The 25,413-nt window shown below is 35.1% G+C and overlaps 1 protein-coding gene across 1 annotated transcript in view; it reads right to left on the reverse strand.

The window, feature by feature from the left end:
* CPNE8 (copine 8) overlaps positions 1-25,413 on the reverse strand; it is a 209,521-nt gene that overhangs the window by 20,388 nt on the left and 163,720 nt on the right. Inside the window, exons 15-18 of the mRNA XM_046685801.1 lie at positions 22,912-23,093; positions 16,070-16,197; positions 3,482-3,584; positions 1,778-1,835 (exon numbers count right to left, since the gene is read on the reverse strand). Of these exons, the coding sequence (XP_046541757.1) occupies positions 1,778-1,835; positions 3,482-3,584; positions 16,070-16,197; positions 22,912-23,093 (471 nt within the window). The remainder of the gene's footprint in view (positions 1-1,777; positions 1,836-3,481; positions 3,585-16,069; positions 16,198-22,911; positions 23,094-25,413) is intronic.

Genomic DNA, 25,413 nt, shown 5'->3' on the forward strand with positions numbered 1-25,413 from the left:
GATTCTGTGAATAGGTTAACCAAAATTCTCCAATTCTGCATTGCTAGTAATAAAGTTTATACTCTGGTCTCTGTCTGAGTGATTCCTGCATTTTTTTTCCCAGCTAGTTCAGGAAGTCAGAGAAGGAAATGATGAATGATCATACCTCAAAACCCTAATAAATAATTCATTGGGAACAAAAAGACATGAAGAAAATAAATAGCCATGGCAGTTGAGTGAGGGTAATACCCAAATAGCTGGGCCTGCTGCTCTGAATAGAAATATATGACCAGAAATATACACCAGGAAGGGTCCACAGCTCTGTCTTCATGTGGTACGCGTAGCGGCTCATGAAGAACAAGCGACCGAGATTTCCCATCTCTGAGGTCATCACCTAACGGTGAACTTCCATAGGAGTTTGGGAGACCTGAGATGTACTCAGTGAGGGCTGCATCCTTGCAAGGCAAAAGCAAATTAGTAGCCAAAGAAGAAAGCCTGAGTTATGTTAACCTAGCAACTGGTGAAGTTTCTGAATTGCAGTCTATCACTGATTAATGCAGATGATCAAGAGCACGAAACGTTAATAAGAAAGATGTGTCAGCTTTCCTGACTCCAGAGAGGTGGCTCAAGTTCATGCCTGAAGTACAGTCCAAACAGAGGCCAATATTCAGAGACAGAGAAAATATTAGCAGAGGCAGCAGCAGTCAGAGCTAAAGGACTTTTGCTTTAGAAACTGGAAGATGATAATGATGCACAGGGTGACCAGCCAAGCACAGAATCAAAGGAAGGAATTTCCAAGGTCAGCAATATGACTGCCTATGGTGCTTCACCCGAGACGGACTGATCTACACCGTGCTCATGGAGGAGGCACTGGTGGTTAAATGAGAACCATCCCAGCGATGATCACACTATCATTAGCCACCTATGTGCCGAAACCAACCTGTAATGTACCAAAGGTTGTTCCACATATTCTAAAATAATTCTCATTTCCAAAGTCCCAAGCTAAATAAACTATCTTTGTCAGTGCAAAAACACCTGAACCAGGTGAATGTTATGTGGTCATGCAGTTGCTGTCTAGCATAGAGCTCTCTTAAAGGAATTCACCAGATGACTAGAAACATGTCCTTAAAGAAGTTTATCCAGATCTCTAGTTACACAAACACCTGTCACTTAATTGGCATTTGAACAAGGCCTGGCCCAAACAGAAAACTGAGTAGAAAGTCAATTTAGCATAATTATATAAAGTCTCATTAAATCTCAGATGGTCAGTTCCATTTTCATTTTACTTTGCTCTTTCACTTAACAGAACTTACACAGTTATAAAACTAACGTCTAGCAACTAGCCAGGGTCTGGAAATTCACTAAAGTAGTGTATTATGCTTGTGTTAACATTTCTATTCACAACCTAATGGTTTATTAATTTAGCACTCATCCTTAAAGGTTTCTAGTGAACCCAGTGTGTGTTTTGCCTTGGGAACAAAAACTCAATTTATCACTCTGTCTTAAGAAATACGATTTTGAGGTACAAACCATCTCTAATGAAACAGAAAGCTCCATGTTGAATTAATCTACACCAGAGAGATAATGTCCTACTTAGAGGGCAATCTTTTAATTTGCTCACCCTTAAAAGACCTCATTGTGAGATCTATATTTATGTCAGTGTGTACATGGGCATTCCATACAAATCCACATGCACACTCACATTCTTACATGCAAAAAAGAGTGATAGAAACCTAACAGTATGATGGATCAGATTTAATAAGCTGCCAAGGAATACTATTGAAATTTTGTTACTCACCATCAAATTCTGCTGGGCCAACACCTACTATAATTATTGACATTGGAAGTTTTGAAGCCTTCAAGGAAAACACACAATTAGTTCACAATTAAGAAACTGAGTTCTTAAGAAAAGAATTAAGAATTAAGAAGAAAATAATATCCTGAGTTTTATTTGATATTTTTTCACAGATGTTCATTAAAATAGTTTTGAACATATTTAAAATTAACACAGTAATATACTTGATTCCACTTTTATCCTTTCTGAACTCAGTACACAGACAAAGTCAGTAGGACATTCTTTGGGAATGAGCAGCCTCGGGTAAGATAAAACAGTAAAAAGTGTGGAGCATCTGCTCTCACTTGCTATTCTCAGCCAAAATCTTCCTAAGCTGACTTTGGGTATCTTTGGTCTCTTTTTTCATGTTCTCTCTCCTCTCAAAAATCTTTCAGTTTCTCAAGGGGAAAAAAGGTACAATATTTGTGAAACAGGAGCACCTTACTCTATCTCATTTATACCCAGGGTTAGGAAAAGCAATTTCCATTGTAAATGAGTGAATACCAATGATAATTACAGAAAGTTATTATTAATATGATTAGTTATGTATTAAATATCCATGAGATTGTGAGGAATACTGAATATTTGATGTTATAGCATATTTTTCCATCATATGTAACACTAAAATGATATCATCACTTTAAATAATTTAATGGTAAGAATGTGAGATCCAGCAACGTATAGATGGAACACTATAGCAACCACATCTTCAGCTATGAAGGTCATTGAATTATGAATAATTGTTCCTTAGTGCATCATGTCCTATTAGCTTAAACCTAAATTATTGAGTCCACATTTTAAAGTACACACTAATGTCACTGACCAGAATATAAAGAAAATCAAGATAAATTCAACCCAAGTGTGTCTAGTTAAAAAATAATAAATAAATAATTGTGTAAGTCTTTACCTCTCCTACTTTTTATGTTTGTTTTTTCTAAGTATATGTCTATAAAGCATTTGATGTTTTCCCCACATGTAATTATTTTTTCTCACAGCAAGCAGCTAATTATATTTCCTTTATGCTATTAATAATTATGAATTATGATAAACAATTCATTCATGCTACCCATTTTTATTAAGTGTCTACTTTGTGCCAAACCTGGACATAGAAAGGTAAGTAAAAACAGATAATTTTATAATTACCATCTAGTAAATATAGATTTTATAGATTATAGTCTAATAAAGAAGATAATCAATAATCATAAGAAATAAACACATAACTAGGAATTATAATGAGGAGAATGGTTTTTGAATCAAGCCCAGTTCCTATCCAGTTCTACAGAAATAGGAATGAGGCAGCACAGTTCTCTGGTAACTGAAATGTAAATATTAAGAAATATTCTGTACAAATCCTAAGATTGGGTACAGGTACGTCAAACTAACAGAGATAAATACACTCATGCACAAGAAGATAATGCTATTATCTTACTTTATTTATTTTTTTCTGGAAATAATTTTGTTACAACTCAATTATCCACATCCTTTAGCTTGGCCCTTATGGGTCAATGGTATAACGTGAGTTGTATGGATAAGGTTAAGAATGCAATCGGCTGCAAAGGAGTGGACAATTTGTTTCTCTGTTAAGTCAACTAAAGTAGACTGTGGTCTCAACCTCAGTAGCAACATGCTGTCACTTAGCCAGCCCAAGACTGAATGACCGCCACTCACGTTAACTATGGACTCCTTGGTTTGAGCCATATCCGAGATAACACCATCCGTCACAATCAGGAGCACAAAATACTGGGAGCCATCCTTTACGGAAGAGGCATATCTGAAAGGCAACAAAAAGGTAAGGAATACCACAGAAAATAAAACAGTTTCTGTCTATTTGATGGTTGCTAAATATAATTTGGAATAGTCAACAAACCTCTTAATCTCAAGAAAATATTTAAACACGTTAGGAGCTTATATTATGCAAACTTTCAAATATACGTTTTTCTGAAATAGTAACTAGAATAACAGAAACATTACTACATACCAGCACCCAGAAATGCCTGGCTGCTTAGAATTTCATTCACTAATAAAAGATGAGCTGGATGACAGTATGTTTAGCACAAAGAAATGGATATAGCTTTTCGAAATAGACACCTTGGCTAAGCAACAAATTATACGCATGATCTTCAGTACATTAATTAAACAAAGCTTTATTTTCTTACCTTTAAAATTGAGATAATAATATGCCTTTGTATTACTGAACGAATAAAGAAATTTCATGTATGATACTCAGTATAAAATACAATTCTACCAGTAGGAGCAATAATCAAAAATGCTTTTTGTTTTGGTACTAGATAGAGGTGAGGGTTGCACAACACTCAATGTGCTAAATGTCACTGAATTGTACACTTTAAAAAAGTTGACTTTTAGGTTATGTGGATTTCACCTGAATTTAGAAAAATGCAATGGAAGAGATGCTTTTTGCCACATCCATAATTCAAGTTCTTAATACATGTTAAATTGATGGAAGATGGGAAGAGTTAGAACAAAGACAAAAATTAGGTATGTAATACGAAGAATTCCAGCACCTGAAGTAGTTGATCAGAATTCTTACCAAATGATACTCAGTAATTTAGAAGGGAATTTAACAAATATGTCATATGTTATTATATCTCTTTTACCCATCACATTCTACACTCTGGGTATCTAGATTATATTCTCAAAGAGGATAACTTTTATGATTTTTAGTACATAATAATATGCAATTCATATCCAGTAATGAGGGAGCATTATGGTGCCCTCAGGAGATAGAGAGTTCAACAGGAAGACTTTGGTCTATCTACTTTGTAAAAATCTTCAAGCAAATCATAGAACATTTGGGTTCAAGAAAACTTCCATTGACTGGCCAATAAGATTCCTTCACAACCTGAAAGACCCTAAGGGATCAAGTTCGAACAGGTCGGGAACACACCAACAGCACATGTCAGGGCAAAACATATTTTTTGGAGAGCAGAGTTAACAACCATATGAACAAGAACCATAGACTACAGAAACTAACCACTGCTTGTGCTGCTAATAAAATGACTGGTAATTTCATAGATTGGTGAAGAGAATACAGTAAGTGGCATGTTCACACATTTAAAGATAACATTGAACTGATTCCACAACATATGGTCAAAAATATTTCCACCACAATATTGAACAATTAATCTTGGACATTAAGGAATTTTTATTAATTTGATGGCAGCACAATCAAGGAAAAGAATCCAATCCTATCCAAGAATATATAAGCATATTCTCTTTTACGCTTAATTTTTTTCTTAAGAAGTCTGATTATCTCCCTCATGAATTAATTTTTTAATTTTTAAACACTCATTTTTTTAAAAAGCATTTCTTACTCACTATACTTCAGAAATATAGGGTTTTATATTTCATGTGATTAACAGAAGGCTAAAAATAGTAGTGAGAAAGAGCTTCTATAAGTACAATAGTATAGCTTTTATGCTTTTCTTACCCAATGATTCTCTTAAAATGGTAAATTTCTACCAGATACAAAAACAATATAAAAAGCTGAGTATTATGCAATCTTGTAAACACCACCTCAAGTGGCTTAACTGTCTGATTTTCTTTCTTTCATTCTTTGTTTTGTATTTACTTTTATTTCTCTTTCAATACTTCTGGTTACCCATGGAGAAAGTCTCAGTTGTTGTTAGTATGTCTTTTTTTCTCCAGCTTTATTAAGGTACAATTGGTATACAAAAAACCGTACATAATTAACGTATACAATTTGGTGACTTCGGACATGTGTGTACATTTGTGTTACCATCAAAACAATCAAGGTAATAAACATATCCATCACCTCCAAAAGTTTGTGTCCTTTTGTGTGTGTGTGTGTGGTAAGAACACATAACATGAAATCTACCCTCTTAACAAATTTTTAAGTGCCCAACACCTTACTATAGGCACTATGTTGTAGGGCAGAGCTCATGAATTTACTATCTTTTATATCTGGATTTTTGTGTGTGTGAGGAAGAGTGGCCCTGAGCTAACATCTGTTGTCAGTCTTCCTCTTTCTGCTTAAGGAAGATTGTCACTGAGCTAACATCCATGCCAATCTTCCTCTATTTTGCATGTGGGAGGCTGTTACAGTATGGCTTGATGAGCGGTGTGTAGGTCTGCACCTGGGATCTGAACCCACGAACCCTGGGCTGCCAAAGCAGAGCACACAAACTCAACCACTATACCACCAGGCCAGCCCTAATACTTGCTATCTTTTGATTTTTTGATAACAGCCATCCTAACAGGTGTGAAGTGATAGCTCATTGTCACTTTGGTTTGCATTTCCCTGATCATTAACAATATCAAGAATCTTTACATATCCCTGTTGACTATTTGAATGTCTTCTTTGGAGAAATGTCTATCCAAGTCCTTTGCCCATTTTTAAATCAGGTATTTGCTTTTTGCTATTGAGTTGTAGGAGTTCTTTGCACATTTTTGGAATTAACAGTTTATCAGCTATACAGTTCACAAATATTTTCTCACATTCCTTAGGTTTCCTTTACATTTTGTTGATGGTTTCCTTTACTGTGCAGAAGCTTTGCAGTTTGATGTAATCCCACTTATCTATTTTTGCTTTTACTGCTTGTGGTTTTTGCATCATGCACAAGAAATCACTGTCAAGACTAATGTGAAGAAGTTTTTTCCCTATGTTTTCTTCTAGGAGTTTCACGGTTTCAGGTCTTTAATCTAATTTGAGTTAATTTTTATGAGTGGTGTAAGATAAGAGTCCAATTTCATTCTTTTGCATATGAATATCCAGTTTTCTTAAAACCATTTATTCAAGATATTAGCTTTTCCCCTTTGTGTATTCTTGGCACACTTGTCAAAGATCAGTTGATGGTATATGTCCAGGTTTATTTCTGGGCTCTCTCTTCTGTTCCATTGGTCTATATGCCTGTTTTTATGTTAGTACCTTGCAGTTTTGATTATTGTAACTTTGTAGTATAGTTTTAAATCAGGCAGTGTGATGCCTCCAGCTTTGTTATTTTCGCTCCAGATTGCTTTGGCTATTTGGGGTCTCTTGTGGTTCCATACAAATTTTCTATTTCTGCAAAAAATGCCATTGGGACTTTGATAGGGATTGCATTGAATTTGTAGAACAGTTAGGTAGTATGGACACTTTAACAACATTAATTCTCCCAATCCACGAGCACGGGATGTCTTTATTTGTGTCTGCTTCAATTTCTTTCATCAACATTTTATAGTTTTCGATGTAAAAGTCTTTCAATTCCTTGCTTAAGTTTATTCCCAAGTGTTTTATTCTTTTTGGTGCTACTGTACATGCGACTGTCTTCTTAAGTTCCTTTTTAGATAGTTTGTTGTTAGTGTATAGAAACAACTGATTTTTTGTATGTAAATTATGTATTTTGAAACTTTACTGAACTCATTTACTAGTTCTAACAGGTGTTTTGTATTTTTTGTCTTTAGAGTTTTCTACGTTTAAGATCAATGCCATCTACAAACAGAGACAATTTTACTTCTTCCTTTCCAATTTGTATGGCTTTTTCTTCTTGTATTTGCCTAATTGCTCTGGCTACATCTTCCAGTACTATGTTCAATAGAAGTGAAAGAGTGGGCATCCTTGCCTTGTTCTAGGTCTTAGAGGAAAAGCTTCCAGTGTCATACTATTGAGTATGATGTTAGCTGTGAGTTTTCCATAAATAGCCTTTGTTATGTTGAGGTAAGTTTATTCTGTACCTAATTTATTGAGAATTTTTTTTTTTATCATGAAAGGGTGTTGAATTTTGTCAAATGCTTTTTCTGTATCTCTTGAGACGATCATGTGGTTTTTATCCTTCATTCTCTTAATGTGGTATATCACATTTATTGATTTGCATATGTTGAACCATCCTTGCATCTCAGGGATAAAACCTTGTTCACAGTGCATGATTCTTTAACGTGCTATTGTATTCAGTTTGCTAATACTTAGTGAAGGATTTTTGCATCCATATTCATCAGGGATGTTGGTCTGCATTGCTCTTTTCTTGTGGTGTCTTTGTCTGGATTTGGTATCAAGGTGATGCTGGCCTCATAAAATGAGTCTGGAAGTGTTCCCTCTCTATTTTTTTTGAAAGACTTTAAGAAGGATTGGTATTAATTCTTCTTTAAATGTTTGTTTGAATTCACTTGTGTAGCCATCTTGTCCTGGACTCTTTTTTTGTTGGGAGTCTTTCAATTACTGATTTAATCTCCTTATTTGTTATTGGTCTGTGCAGGCTTTCTGTTTCTTCTTGATTCATTCTTGGGAGGTTGTATGTTTCTAGGAATTTATCCATTTCTTCTAAGTTGCCCAATTTGGTGGAGCGCAATTGTTTATAATAGTCCCTTATGATATTTTTTATTTCTGTGACATCAGTTGTAATATCTCCTCTTTCATTTCTGATTTTGAGTCTTTTCTCTTTTTTTCTTAATTTAGCTAATGATTTGTTGATTTTGTTTATCTTTTCAAAAACCCAACTCTTAGTTTCATCAAATTTTTTCTATTGTTTTTCTATTCTCTATTTAATTTATTTCTGCTCTATATTATTTCCTTCCTTCTGGTAACTTGTGCGTAGTTTGTTCTTCTTTTTCAAGTTCCTTGAGGTGTAAAGTTGGGTTATTTGAGATTTTTCTTCTTTTTAAAAATGTGGTGTTTATCACTATAAACTTCTCTGTTAGTACTGCTTTTGCTGTATCCCATAAGTTTTGGCGTGTCGTGTTTTCATTTTCATTTGTCTCAAGACATTTTCTAATTTCCCTTTTGATTTCTTTTTTGACCCAATGTTAATTTTCATTTGTCAGTTTTCCTGATTTCCTTTGGTTATTGATTTCTAGTTTTTTTCCATTGTGGCCAGAAAAGATACTTGGAATGACTTCAATCTTCTTAAATTTGTTAAGACATGTTTTATAACCTAGCATGAGATCTATCCTAGAGAATGTTCCAAGTGCACTTGAAAAGAATGCATATTGCACTGCTGTTCAGTGGAATGTTCTGTATACATCTGTTAGGTCCAGTTGGTCTATAGTGTGGCTCAAGTTTGGTATTTCCCTATTGATTTTCTATCTGGATGATCTATCCATTATTGAAAGTGGGGTATTGATGTCTTCTAATATTATTGTATTGCTGTCTATTTCTCCCTTCAGAAACATCAACTTTTGCTTTACGTATTTAAGTGCTTTGATGTTGGGTGCATTCATATTTATAATTATTGTATCTTCCTGTTGAACTGACCCTTTAAAAAGTTTTATTCTTGGGGGCTGGCCCCGTGGCCGAGTGGTTAAGTTCGCGCGCTCCGCTGCAGGCGGCCCAGTGTTTCATTGGTTCAAATCCTGGGCGCGGACATGGCACTGCTCATCAAACCACGCTGAGGCAGCGTCCCACATACCACAACTAGAGGAACCCACAACGAAGAATATACAACTACGTACCGGGGGCTTTGGGGAGAAAAAGGAAAAAATAAAATCTTTAAAAAAAAAAAAGTTTTATTCTTTTTAATAAAAGTTGTATATATTTAGGGGCCAGTCTAGTGGCGTAGTAGTTAAGTCTGTGCATTCTGCTTCGGTGGCCCAGGGTTCACAGGTTTGGATCCCAGGCATGGACCTAACATGACTTATCAAGCCATGTTGTGGCACCATCCCACATAAAATAAAGGAAGATTGGCAACAGATGTTAGCTCAGGGCCAATCTTCCTCACCAAAAAAAAAAAAAAATTGTATACAATTAAGGAGTACAACATGAAGATTTGACATACATAATGAAATGATTACTACAGTCAAACTAATCAATATTCATCTCCTCACATAGCATATATTTTTTTGTGTGATGAGAGCACCTGAAATTTACTGTTAGTAAATTTCCAGTATTCAATACAGTATTAACTATAGTCATCATTCAATAAATCTCTAGATTATTCACCCTACATAATGCAACTTTATACCCTTTGACCAACCTTTCCCCATTTCCCCTACCTCACTGCTCCTTATAACCATCATTCTACTCTCTGCTTCAATGTATTTAACTTTTAAAAATTCCACATATAATTGAGATTATGCAGGGTTTTTTCTTTCTGTGTCTAGCTCATTTCACCTAACGTAACATACTCCAGGTTCATCCATGTTGTTGCAAATAGTAGGATCTTCTTTTATAAGGCTGAATAATATAAATATCACATAAATTGACCCTTTTTATCATTATGTAATGACCTTCTTTGTCCCCTGTGACAGTTTTTGACTTAAAGTCTATTTTGTCTAAGTATAGCCACTTCTGCCTGCTCTCTTTTGGTTATCATTTGCATGAATAACTTTGTTTCACTTCTTCATCTTCAGCTTATGTATGTCCTTAAATCTAAGTTAAGCCTCTTCTAGACAACACATAGTTAGGTCTTGTTTTTTAATCCATTCAGCCACTCTATGTCTTGAGTGGTGAGTTTAATCCATTTACATTTTGGTTTTCTTTTGATTCATCAGGAAGTATACCTAAGAGAAGAGGAGAATATATTCATACTACCAAGAGAAGTAGGGATGGAACCTGAAGCAGATATAGTAAACTTGGAATTTCTCTAAAGTTTGTTGTTTGATCTTAAAAATTCATAGACATTTTTCATTTTACTTTATAATAAATATGTGCTTGTATTAAGGCTTTATATTTCTTAACTCTGAGGAAAATTAATGCTGTAGAAAGATACATGAGTTTATTGTATGGCTCTCACTATCGTTAGACACACTAATTTGAAAATAAATTACATTTGACATAAGAACTATTCAATCCATTTTAGTCTTGATCACCATCAGCACCATAAATTAATCTTTTTAAATTATTCATTGCTCCTATGGCATTTGCTCTACACATTGGCATATCATTGCACTTTGCACATAAATCAAAATTTCAAACAAAAGAATATTTGGTACAACTATTTCTTCTAATTTAGCGTATTTTAAAAGTGTGATATATTTATGATAAAATAATTAAAATGCTACAGAAATGTATGAAGGAGAAAGCAGAGGCTGATCACATTTCAACCCTTCTTCAAGGAGGTAACACTGATATATAACTTGCAGATTCAAATTATGTTTTAAAGGTACTGAAGAAGCTTACTTCTTAAAGGAACCTAATGATAAATGTTTTTGTAAATTGCATAATTAAAACACATTATTAAAAGCCCACCAACTGTCTTTTTTCCAATATGGGCAATCTATAATTTATATTTTAATATCACTATGACAAATCTGAGGGAGAAGTTAACTTTGTCAGAATTTTAGAATTCAAGCACATTTCTTTGGAGTCTTTGTCAAATAAGTTTCTGGGATTGTTTCTATAAAAGTTCATAAAAGGTTGGCTCAGATTTATGGAATATTCTTTCAGCTCATTATTAGTTCACAAGAATAGAGAGGGCGACAAGACGAGATAAGAAACTGACTAAGGAATGTTTTACTTAAGTAGTTTAATTTTGATATACACAATGAATGAAATCTTCTTAATAATAAATGAAGGGATCCATTTAAATATTTCAATACAAAGTAATTTTTATGTTACTAAATTGCTACTCAAACTACCTTTGTCAGTGTAATGAAGTGATCAACTGTATACACGATAGGTAGTTTTCTTGCACTTTCTTTTGTGTGTCTTTACCTCTGGAGCTGAGATAAAAAGTCTTAAGTATTCAAGGCATCATAACAAAGTGATTTGGAATCAGATTATTCTGTTTGGAATTTTAGCTCCACCACAAATGGCCACTCTACATATTTATTTCATCATCAGTAAAGTAGGAATAATAACACTACTGTTACCTCTAAGAGTTGTTGATGATTAAAAATAATCCATGTCATAGCACTGAGCATATTGCCTAAGATAAATCATAGGCTAAATAATGATTATGGTTTTGATTTTATTATTATTAATCATACAGATAGAAGAGACAAAATATAACACATCATTTAGATTAATTTTAAAAGTTAGTTATAGAAATTCTAAAATAAAGAAATGTTATCTCCTGAAAAATGAAAATTAATTTTAGCTCATTATCTGGATCCTGGAACTTTCTTAAGATCAGAAAAAAAAAACCGAAAAAAATACAAAAGTCTAGCCAATAGTTAGAAATTGACAGATCCCTCTTAAAAACTGAAATGTGACAGCCTCAAAACAAGTAACTGGTTAGGCACAGCAAAGAAATGATTAATAGTTAAGAAACAAGGAATATCGCTTAAGTGAAAAAAATAGTGAAATTTTCAAGATAGCCTGAAAAGATAATTGACATTTTCATTGGTGTACTACTTTTATTTTTGAAGTAATAAGCAGATAAAATATACCAACAAAATGTATTTCAAATAACTTGAAATTACTGAGGTAGAATTTTAGATGAAAAAAAATCTTTGAAAAAGTGATCTCAACAGGAATATAAAAATTATAATTGCCATATTCAAGAGTAAACCTAGATCAGTCAGGGGATGAGTAAACCTCTCTTTTAGTCAAACCACTTAATCATAAACACATGACTCACTTAACATTTTTTTCCAACTGTAATTAATCAATGAGATTTAAACAGAGTGTTGTAGAAATTACGTATATTATTAGTTTATATACGGAAGGATCTGAAAGTATTTCTCTGATTTTAAATTTGTTTTCTACTTACAGCATAATGGTAATACCCTTCTCTTTTGGTGCCTGTTGTAGTGGTTACTCTTATGTGCCAAGGTGGCTAGGCTATGATATCCAGTTATTTAGTCAAATGCTGATCAAGGTGGTGTTGTGACCACATTTTGTAGATATAGTTAACGTCTACAATTGGATAACTAAGTAAATGAGATTATCTTTGATAACGTGGGTGAGCTTCATCCAGTCAGTTGAGGGCCTTAACAAGAACTAGTTTCTCAGAGAAAAAAGAATTCTGACTCAAGACTAACAATATCAAATCCTGCCTGAGTTTCCAACCTGCCAGCTTGCCTTACAAATTTCTGACTTACCAGCCCCTACCATCACATGAGCCAATTCTTTAAAATAAATCTATCTATATATCTATATTTATATATCCTATTGGTTCTGTTTCTCTGGAAAACCCTGACTGACATAGTAGGTATCAATCACAATCACACTTTCCACAGGTCGTTAGGGTTGACTAGGCATTAGCATTAATATTATAACCTCGCTTATTAAAATGTATGGGGTACAGAAAATTCGATTGAAAAAACAGGTGTGGATTTCTTGGGACATGCAAAGTATTGTGCATTATATTCTTAGATATATATGCTTAAGTCAAAATTCCTGTCTTTAATGTAGAAAAGATCTAGATGTAACAATGGAGTAACAGCAAATTAGTAAGTGCTGTGATAGAAGTAGACATGGAATGACATCATAGACCAGAAGAAGTAGCAAGTCTCTACGACTGAAGTGCAGTACATTTGGGAGAATGTGGAGGGAAATGAGGTTGGATGAGTGGGTGGTAGTTGGATATTGGAAGTTCTTGAATACCAAACTAAAGTGTTTGGGCTTAAATTTGTGACAAGGCATCAACGGATGTTGAGCAGGATTTTCTACATCACTTGAAAGGCTGTTCCCCTACAGCTCTGTGAATCAAGGACTGGGAAAGCAGGAAATTAGAGGAAAGGGGTTGGAAAGGCTCAGAATAGCACATAAAACCTTCAAGTTTCATAAAGTTGACGCCTTGGGTCTTGGCTATTTCACAATATTGTTCTCTCATTAATATTTTCTCAAAAGTCAATAGTCTTACCACATAGATTTCAGTTCTAAAAATGAGCATGTGCTTAAAATTATTATTCTTAAAAAGAAAAACAATAAGTATTCTTCAAAATGTTTGTAGAAAACTATTATAAATAACTAAGCTTTTACCAATATAGAAAACACACTTTTTAAGGGGAAAAAATTCAAGCAAATAAAAAAATATGAATATGTATTTGCTTTTGACTTTGCAAAAAGTAAGTTTTAATGACAAATATCTTAACATTGACAGAATCCATTTATTAGATACCTGTTGAGTACTTACCTCCTATACATGGGCATGGTGAAGTACCGTTGAAATGCATTTAAGAGTCACAAAATGCACAAGGAGTTTATATAAATAGAGGTCATACGCACTGTAACTAAGGCACTTCTTTTAATTTAGAAACAAATAATAGCTTGTCTTTTAGTTGATAAATTTCTTGGATGATAATTTTGGGTCAGATACAAATTCCCTATCTTAATAAAAGCTTGGAAATAAAATTAAACATAACTCAAAGATAAAAGAAAGGAGAAAGGCATTTCTTATATAGACTCACAATAAGAGATATTCAAATTGTATTGGAAGGACAAGATGATCACCAAAAAAGCCATATCTTACTGTGTTTCTTATTTTTTCTCATTAAAAAAATAATAGTACAGAATTATTAGATCATGAATTATTTTCAAGTAGTCTGAAGGTGTTAGTTGGCAACTACCTCTATATTTGAGAATTTTAAAAAGCTGGACAAAACATAAAAAATGGTAATAGAAGAGTGTGGAGCATGTAGTTTTAAATGGTGTCTAGAAATGCACCTAGAAATTTTATCTAAAAACATAACTTTTACAGTAGAGATGTACCAAGACAAAAAATAGCAAATTAATTGGTATACATTGATAAGAACATTTATAATAATTAGCATGAGTTCACACAAAATAAGCCCTATCATTTTTCTCTTTTTATAAAAAACAGTGATCTGTATGTTAGTATGTGAGAGAGAGTGAGAGCCAACTATAATTTATCTTACACTAATATTATTTGACAGCCATCAAAAAACTAGGAAAATAGAATACAGGTAACACTACTAATATAGGCTAATGCAAAAGGCTAGGATGTGTTTTTCAAACTACAAGTAATGACCCATTACTGGATTCAGAAGTCAATTTGTGGGTCAAGACCTGCATTAGAAAAAGGAATTGAAAATAACAGAACACCTTAGAAATAAAGAGAAAATATGAGATAAGGATAAATATAATTTCATAAATAATCTTTTCCTAGTTATGTGTGCACAGAGTTGAGACGTAAAATTCATAGCTTAGTACAGATTGTGGATGAAATTATTTGAAAAACCTGAGCTAAAGGGTCACACTCAGAGAATGATCATCAATGTATCACTGTCAACCCGAGGTGGATTTCCACAGGAGACTTCCACTGGGGTCAGCTCCGGGTGCAGGGGTATTTTAGCATCTTGTCCATGTCCCAGATAATGAAAAGTAGAACACATTTAAGTTGTTGATGATGTCCAATAGGGAGACAGTAAAGTACCAGAACCTTCAAACAGAGAACTGAGGTTTCATACTGCCTGTGTACATTGATAAACTGATCCAAATGCCGTATTTCTTCACGTTCTGGCTACATATTCAGAAGAAGATGAGATACAAGAGCGATGGTTTTTTGATTATCTAAAATAAGGCAGGGTTTCATAGCATTTGCAACTAGGTCAAGCCAAGCTTTCAGAGATTTTTAAAGTGATGTCTAATTTATTTATGCTCCAATGAAAAAAATAAGTAAGCATATACAGATTTTTACACCTTAAAGTTTTTTCAGAACACGTATTTGGAGTCATAAGCAATTATATTCTGATCTCAATACTATGTACTATATACAGGTAGAGCTCTGGGAATTTATAAAATTAGCTATTACATTAATTTCAGAGAGGTTAAAATAATGTGCCCTATATATCACTGAAAGTCTTCAGTCATCTTCCTGGAATTCAGTCTTTTAATATCTCTGTGCTACTATGGAATGTAATATTAGACGTAAATGATTTACACAGCTGAGATCATGATCAATCTTGTTATTGCTCTCATAGGTGCCTTTTCAGAAAAAAATTCACATTTTCCATGGTTGAATAAATACAGGTCTTAACATAATCCAGTGTATGTTTCTTCACTTGAGAGGTTTTTTGGTGAGGAAGAATGGCCCTGAGCTAACATCTGTGCCAATCTTCCTCTGTTTTGTATGTGGATCGCCACCACAGCCTGGCTTGACCAGTGGAGTAGGTCACTGCCCGGGATTTGAACCTGTGAACACAGGCAACCAAAGCGGAACAAACTGAACTTAACCACTATGCCATTGGGCCGGCCCCTTTGCTTGAGATTTTGATGTAAAAGTTCTTAGCAAAGTATCATGATAGTTCAATGGAGAGTCTTTCTACTGTATATCTTTTTCCTCACTTTCTTGGAGGTGAATTAGAAGAAAACTTTCATCTGTGGAGTCACGCTAGCAATAATGTTATGATTTCACTGTGGCCTGGTACACTAGAATAAATATCTTGTTTACTTCCACTTACCTTGCTACATGATTAATTACAGGAGCAAAGTTGGTTGGCCCATACAGTTGCACGGATTTCAGACTCCTATAATAAGCCTCCATGACCCCCTCAATGCCATCACAGTAGGGGTTTTGAGGGTTCCCATTCTGTAGAAAGTTACAGGCAAAAAACAGCAAAAAATTTAATAGTGTCTAAAGATCAACTGAAAAAGAGAATAATACACATTGATATCCATACGGTTTTTGGAAGAACACTCATTTATATATTTATAATAGCAAAAAGTTAAATAAATAAATAAAGTGGTCAACAATAGATTGCAATATATTACATAGATTGTGACATGTTGATATAATGTGCAATCATTAAAAAAGGATACTCTTCCCAAAAAGGACAGGAGAAAATTCTAAATAATCTTGAGAAGCTGAATACCACAACACTTTATAATTAACACTGTTTTAATTTTACACAGGTCTGTGTACACATAGATATGAACATATGAAAATCCTGAAAAGAAGTAAACAAAATATTAACAGTGGTTACCTCTCGGTGGTTATATAATTGGTGACTTTTATTTCATTCTTCAAACTATTCTATATTTTCCATGTTTTCTGCAGTGATATGTATTAAAATCAGGAAAAAAAATAAATGCTATCAATTCAAACAATTTTACCTTATAGAAGCAAAAATGTAAAATATCTGCCACATGCACATTTTCACACCCCAGTTGATAACCCCAACTAGAGAAGTGGCAGAGGGAATGTAATTTGGTGTGAGAAATACCAAGGCAAGCTAAAAGGAAAAAAAATCAAAGGAACATGTCCACGTTGTTAAAGGGAAACGGAGCTTGCTACCAAGGGGATTCCTATCCTGGAGATGGCATCCTTAAGGGTAACTTTAAAGCTGAAGACCTAGGCTAGATTTTTGTACCTTGAATCCTTTGTTATTATTGGGTTTAATCCTTCTAGTTCAGATTCCACAAATAACACAAACGGGCAGTGTATTAGTTATCTATTGCTACGTAGCAAATTATCCCCAAAGTTAGCCGCTTAAAACATTTATTATCTCACCCATTTTTGGGGTGTCAGGAATCCAGGAGCAGCTTAGCCTGGTGGTTCTTGCTCAGGATCTCTCTAGAGCTTGTAGTCAAGATGCTAACCTAGGCTGCAGTCATCTGAAAGCTTGACCAAAGTTGGAGGATCTGCTTCCAAGTCTCACTTAAATGGCTGCTGCCAGGGGACCAACATGAACTCTGCATAGAGCAGCTTGAGTGTTCTCACAACATGGCAGCTAACTTGCACTGAAGGAGCAATCCAAGAGAGAGAGCAAGGAGGAGGCCCCAATGCCTTTTATGAACCAGTCTCATAAGTCGCATACCATTACTTCTACTTTAATCTATTTGCTAGAAATCAGTCACTAAGTACAGTCCACACTTCAGGGAAAGGGAATCAGGCTGCCCCTCTGGAAGAGGGGGGATATACAAAAATGTGTAGATATATTTTAAAACACTAAGGATTGTTAACATAATTAACAATCATTTTAGCATGTATGTTTTCACCTGAACAATCACAAGTGACTGGCAATTTATAATTAAGTTTGTCAAATTCTATACACAAAGCATTATATTAAAATATTTATTCACATTATGTAATTTTTAGAACAATCCTAAAAAAGTAGATAAAGTACTATCATTATCTCCACTTTACAGATGAAGAAACTGAGGCACTGAGAGCTTAGATATTGTGCCCAAAGTCACACACCACCAGTGAGAAAGCTACAATTCGAACCCACGGAGTCTAATTCCAAAGCCCCATGTCTTCACCACCCCCAGGCCACCACGTTATGAAATCCTAAGCATTTTGAAAGACCGGAATTTTAGAAAACTAAGCCAGAAGTTATCAACTACTTCAATGTTTTCATTTGTGAGAGAGGGATTTATACCCGCTTTTTCCTTTTAATTTTGTCTTTTCTTCAAACTTTTTATTAATTAACCCTCACATAAATTTTTTAAAACATAAAAATAATAAAAGAACTCTTTGTATTGCAAAATTGGTTACATAAATTGACTGAAATTAAAATGTAAAAGTTTAACATTTAACATAAAGCAGTTTATGGTTGGTTTTGATGTTAATCTGAACTGACCTATTTACCTTCTTTTAAATAAAATTTTACAATGTTCTTTTCCCTTGATAAAGTATGAAGCTAATTAAAATTAAAACTCATTATTGATTTTGGGCAAATAAAAATGTATTATATATCTGCCTTAAGGGAACAATTACAAACCAGGGTAGTTCTGAGCTAGTTTTTGATCATTTTAACATTTGGACTGGGAGTTTCCATCTCTATAAGACTGTATATCTCCTCTATTCCTCTAGAATTGAGATTACAACAAGGTCACCATTTTTCTCACCACGTCATTTATCTTAGTGGAAAGATATTCATTAGATATTCTATTCATCATTGTGGAATATTTAAAGCACTGATTTCTGCCTTAGTCCTAATTCCGTAATAAATTGTTCTAGGATTTCCTCATATGCCTTGGATGATAAGAATGCTTTATCACATAAAATTATACATTCTTTCAAATACATGTTTTGTATTACATCAGGATTCTTTTCAATCATTTACAACTATTAAAATGAGATTTTCCTCTTAATGACAAAGTTGTAACGAGTTATAAATAGATTTTTAAGTCTTTCTAAAAACTAATTTCTTAAAATAATTATGCAGGAAATTACTTTTTGCTTGTTAAAACAAATTAAAATAGGCTTATGTGTGGATCTAGTACACAAGTAAAACACAAGATGTTTTTGAAAATAAGTGCCTTCCATTTTCTTGTTTATTAATGAAGAGGGCAATGGATGCCCTATATTTTCCTCTTAATCAACAACCTTTCCCCTTTATCAAATACTGATTGTTAATTTCTAGAACACATAGAAGGTCTAAAGAACAGAATTTAAAATGAATGAGCAATGACCCCACCGCGCAGATGTAAGTGGGAAACGTCCAGCTCTCCTCATTTTTCTCTCCATCTGGCTCCCTGGGGGATTGTACCAGGGATTTAGATTCAGTTTTGGGAGAGAAGCCTATCGTCCCTGTCACTGCCTACAGCCTGTAACACTTTTCAGCAGAGCTAACACGCCGACAAAATGCTGAAGAGAAGCTGTGAGGAGCTGTTGCCTTAATCTTTGAAATGCATCTGTTACTGCCCAGAGATTGCTTACTGTGGGGAAAAGCTGAGAGACGTCTCCCTTTTATTCAATAAATAAACATCTATTGAGCTTCTGTTTTATGCATACAGTGCTAAAGACCCTTGGTTACCAAATTGCTAGCATCTAGTTGGAAGAAAAGGCATGCACGTGCATATTAAATTGTACAGATTTCTATAAATGCCAAAATAAGTGAAAAGTATGCAAGTGCTTTTAGATATTTAGTGGGAGAAACCACTTGGACAGATGCAGCATTTCTCTACTGATGGATGCAGAAGACCTTCTTTTAAGGGTCACTGGCCACATGCCCACTAGAAATACCTCCTCTAAAGCCCTCCACTATGTATGGTGTTTTCAGTGATAACACCACCAAAAGGAGCATCAAGAATCACAATGAGAGGAGAGCAGTGACTTACTCTTTTCACAACCAGAAGTGCTAAAGTGGTGATTCCAGGACCTTTTCCCTTTCCTTTTCCATTTTCTTTTCTGTTCCTACTCTATCTGTCCTTATACATCCTTCACATGAAAAGCTGGGGTTTTCCTGATACCGTTTTGATTGAGCAAAGCTCAATTTCAACATTTGCTCTAGCCCAAAACTCAACAACCAGGATTTAATTTTTTAAAAGGCCTCCCTTGCTATCTAAAAGATTGTTTGAACTTGGTGTGAAAAATAAATTAATAGTTGTGAATATATATCACAAATTCTCACCATAGAAATATGAGGGTTTGTTAACATTAGGTAGTACATTAATTGCCAGATTGACATGGGACTGAAGTTTGCATATTTGCCATTTTCGGCACCTATAGAAATGTGTATTACACTTATTTAGGAGGAGGTTAACACAGAACACTTGAGCAGAAATCAAATCAAATACTGTCTCATTGAAGACCTAGTTAACCCTTATCTGTCTTACTTAACCAAGAAAACAAAAGTGCTTTGAAAAAAATTAAAATAATATAATCTTTAGGTAATATTAAATTTGAGGCATTATCATCACTATCATCATCGTTTTCATCATCAACTTGGGAGACTACTTTTCATAAATTTAAAAGGGTAAGATCTCTATCCTAAAACTACTTGAGTTGAGTTCAAAGAATTGTTTAAGATGCAAATAATTAAAAAAAATTCTTCCTTACCAGTAGATATTTGCATAGGTTTGGTTAAAAGGAATGAATGTGGAAGTAAGGAAAGCAGAGAAGGCTAGGATTAGAGGGAGACAAAAAGGAAAAAAAAATCATACATGAGGGTAAGAAGAAACTTATGGAAGGAAAATTAATAAACCTCCTTTAGTTTAACATAATCATTCCTTTTCTTAGGCTTTAAAATAGCTCATGACCTTTTTCCTGAGGTATTTAAGACTGAGGATCACATGAGTGATTTTCATGGTCTTGTAAGTTTCTGAGAGATTTTAATTCTCTAAGACACAACAAAATCCCAACAGATATTTATTTTTATATGACATTGGGAGTGTGGCATGTGGGTTCTCTTATGGAAGAAAGAATTAAACCCTTCAGCAACCTTTCCTGAAACTGTATGGGTGATGAAATAGAAAAGCAAGTATAGGGGCCGGCCCCATGGCCGAGTGGTTAAGTTCTAGCGCTCCGCTGTGGTGGCCCAGGGTTTCACTGGTTCGGATCCTGGGCGTGGACATGGCACCGCTCGTCAGGCCACGTAGAGGCAGCATCGCACATGCCACAACTAGAAGGACCTGCAACTAAGATATACAACTATGTACCAGGGGATTGGGGGGAGATAAAGCAGGAAAAAAAAAACAAAGAAAGAAAAGCAAGTATAGAAATAAAAATGCAAAAATACTGCTCTTAAAATACATTTAAGGAAGATGAAATCTAATCACTTAAAAGCTTCTGGAAGTGCGTGTGTGTGTGTATATATATATATGTATACGCATATACATCATGGTGTTAATAAAGCACATTTTGGAGAGGGAGCATTGCAGGTACTTTTATAAAATGTGGTTTGGTGGTGGTTAGGAGAATGGATTTTAAAATAAGATTGATCTGGGTTCAAGTCCCATGGAACCCTGGCTGACCTCTGGGCCTCTGAGCTGAGGCATATAACTCCTGAGTGCACACTTCTTTCTGTAGTCACATGAGTGGCACTTGCCAGACTGGTGAATGTGATAGCCATGATATGTCTACCACGCAGGGATTTTATGAAGATTACAGAAGGAAACAAGTGTAAAGTACTGAGCTCGATACTCAGTAATTACTCAATAAACAGTTGATATTTTTGTCTATCTTGCTTGCAGAACTTAAAAAACAAATCCCTATAATGACCACACATTGCTTTCGTAATAATAAAAACAACAAACAAAGACCTAAAAAGTATTGGTGATAGGACAGTTTACCTTTTACAACATAGAGGGTAGGCTAGGGAGGCATTTCTATTAGGAAAAGCTAAATTTTTTCCAAAATGATAGCTAATCATTCCTATATGGATTTTCCCCTTATTTTTATCAGAAGGTATAAGCAAGACTAAGGCTGCCTGGGGCTACAAGCATTATCCGTGTGGAGTTTATTTTGAAGGTAGACTGCAGCACACTGCTTATCAGTAACCATACATTATGGAAGTAGACCTATGTAAATTAAACATTAACTAGAGAAATATTTATTTCATTCACATCCATTCCATTATATTGAATCATAATTAATTATAGCCATAAGTGTTGCTTCACATTTGAAAAAATTCATTCCAGCTGTAACTAGTCCTTTAAATTTGAAATATCGTTTTAGAAGATGGTAGGTTATGGACAGCCACACATTCTTTGATACGCCTCCCATTGAGAGGTGAAGGTTACTTCCCCTACCTTGAAACTGGACTGGCCTTAGTGACTCACTTGACGAAGAGAATGTGGCAGAAGCAGCATTCTGGGATTTGCCAGGCTATGGTATAAAGAACTCGGTAGCCTCTGTCCCCGCCTTTTAGAATACTCACTCTGGGGAAGCTGGCTGCCATGCCAGCAATCTGACTACCAGGAGACCACCATATTGTGAGGAAGCCCATGAAAACCACGTGGACAGGTTGTATGTAGAATGAGGGGGAGATGTCCAGGCAACCCAGCTATTTCAGCTATCTCAGCTCGGGCATCAGACCTGAGCAAAGAAGCCATATTAGAGGACATGCTAGTGTCCCAGAAGACAGGACATCGAGAAGAACTGAGGTATTCAACTGACAGCCAGAATGAAGCCCAGATAAATAATCCAGTCAAACAATTCCAGCCACCTGTAGCCAATCAAGCCATCCCAGGTGAGGCCCCAGACATTCGGAAGAAACGCAGCATCCCCCATTGTATTCTGCTCAAATTTCTAACCCACAAATCACGAACATAATTGAATGGTGTTGGTTTACGCCTGGAGGTTTTAGGGAGGTTTGTTAGGCAGTAATAGATAATGATAAGAGATCTCCTTTTTATAAATCAGAGGTACTTTAAGTAGATTTATTGCTAATCTATTTAGCTGTCTTTTTTTCCCATTAATATCACACTCCTAAATCAATCATTTACCAGTATTGAGCTGAGTCTACAGTCAAAAAACCTTGCTACATGACTGACTAAAGCATAAGCAGCCAACCAATATTCAAAGATCCGACATGTTATTTTTTCAAAATATCAAACCCTTGTGATATATTCTTACCAAAGCAAACTCATGAGATATCCTTCCATCTGGAGGCAGTTTTGCACCAAAACCTAAAGCTGGGAACATTTTATCACTGTCATAATCTTGAACGATTTCTCCCACCGCTTTCAGCGCCATACCATAGGCATTCAGTTGGTAAGGATTCATGTAGTGGAGAGAAGTGGGCTGGGCAGGATTGCCTGATGACAGAAAAAACATTCCACACATGAGAGATCATGCTAAGGATGTACTCTTTTTGACAACATTTTTCTTAATATCTACTTCAGAATGAAATATTTAAAATTATGCTTTTCTGCCTACATTCACAGTGTATCAAACAGTTTCTTTCTGGATGGATATTAACAGAGAAATATTTGTTACATTCTATCAGACTCACAGAAAGTTTCCCAAAGATAAACCAAAGCATATGCAGATATTTAAAGAAATTATTCCTCACTGTCAATGCCACAGGCTATTCTTGAGTTTCGGTTCCAGAAGAAGTACAAAAGACTTCGTTAATCTTATTTTATTGTCATCTTTATTTTTTCAAAAAATGTGACTTTAGCTTGAATCTATATGCCTATAATCAGAGGACCCAAACGATTTAATGGACTTCAATAAGTATGAGGCCTTCCTCAAACTGTATCACAAACATAAATTGGATATTTGAGAAATATCACAACTTACTGAAAAAAGAAGAGCACAGTGATTTTCAAATTCAAGCTGTTTAAATGTCTAGATCTGAAAAATTATTTAGTTTCTCACTAGACATTAAGCTAGGAAGCAGAGGTCTCAAAGTTGAGTCTTGCCATTTGCAGGACAACATCTATAAACTGCCTGCAATAAATCCTACCACAGTGTTTACTGGGAGCACCAATGAGATTATACGTGCGGAAATGACTAAAAATAATAAAGTACCATAGAAATGTAAGGTTTAACTGCTACAGTTATTATTGTCTGGGTCATCCACAAGGTTCTGAATTTTCAATATGCTTATACTATGTAGGATGCTGCATTAGAATAGAGATGAATTTGAGAGAAAGTAATATACGTGCTATCACTCAGACACATTGAGATTCACATTGAGTTGCCCTAATCACCAGCACAAAGGCAGCCTGAAAGTCCATTTATTTCTTAAGTGAAAATGGAAAGTTAATTGGGACAGCACATAATGCTCAATTCTACATTAAAACACTGCCTGGAGAAGGAAAGCCTCAGGGCATAGTTCTTTTCTGATTAGGAAAAACAATAATAATAAGCGCTTGAGATTGAAAGAGAAACAAAATAAAGGAGAGATCTCCCCTTGGTTTATAATACATATAATTAAACCCAGCACATTTTTGGTCTAAAAATAATTTATTGTGTAAATGCATTTATATTTCCAAAGGGTTACCAGCATCCAAGGGCTGGTTCCACATGACACAATTTCTAAAAAAGTGTCTTCTGACCAAGAAGGTCTTAACGTGCCCCTCAGCTTGACTAAACTGTAGAAAGTTTTCTCCTGACTATAGGCCCCTGACATCCCTTTTCTTCGAGCATTTACTTTAGAAAACTTGCAATTGTAAATCCTTTTGAGATGTATCTCAAATCTTCTACAACCCAGGAATGTCTAGGACCTGGGAGCCCTCCCTTTGAAATGTCATCATCAAGAATAATAGCACTCCTATCTCCCAGGCTCTGTGGGAGGGTAGGAACTGAACCTCATTAAATGCTAATTAGCGAACACAGATGGCGTGAACACACAGAACAATCTCCCCTCTACTGTCCCCCAGGACTTTTTCACTAATTGACCACAGCACTTCAAAACCCTCTCTCCTTTTGTTTTGGAGGAGTTGAGTGCAATATCTCTCTTGAATTGCTATAGCTTCGATCTCTATTGCAATGGTACTGAATACTGTCTTCCTCGCCTATTTAATTTCTCTGGTGCAATTTTTCTTTGACATTTCCTTCTAAAGCAGGGATTTTGCCACTTGGTCAAAAGTCCATTGGAGCCACAGATAAGCAAAACCATCACTTGACTAAGTGGTTATTTAACACAACTCTCAAATATAAGAAGAGTTGTTACCTAATGGATTACAATATGGCAACTAACTCTATTTCACTAAGAAAACCATAACTTAATGTTAAAGTAAAAATGCCACTAATACCCCAGCATGTCTAAACATCTTAGCCTATCATGCATAGCAGGGCCTCATCTTACCCATTCGAAGATGTCACCTAGCACTTTCCAGCATCTTCATCCAGACCAGTCTCTTCACTGTACCACTAATGGCATCTTCCTTCCCAACTCTACCTGTCAAGTTGCCACCCTGTCCCGAAATTCACTTTCTTCTCCTCCAGTTTATGTCTCACACACACTAGACAACCCTCCTTGTTTGTGCCAGCCCTTAGTGTCCTTCCTCTCCTACTATCAAGGCTCTTGAGTTCTGCATCACAAAATCTGGCAACTAAAAAACTGCCAAATTCATAGTCAATTCCTTGAATCTGGGACCATGTGTGTACCACCTCTGTCTCTGCAAC

The sequence above is a fragment of the Equus quagga genome, chromosome 1, assembly GCF_021613505.1.
Source record: "Equus quagga isolate Etosha38 chromosome 1, UCLA_HA_Equagga_1.0, whole genome shotgun sequence".
Taxonomy (NCBI): Eukaryota; Metazoa; Chordata; class Mammalia; order Perissodactyla; family Equidae; genus Equus; species Equus quagga.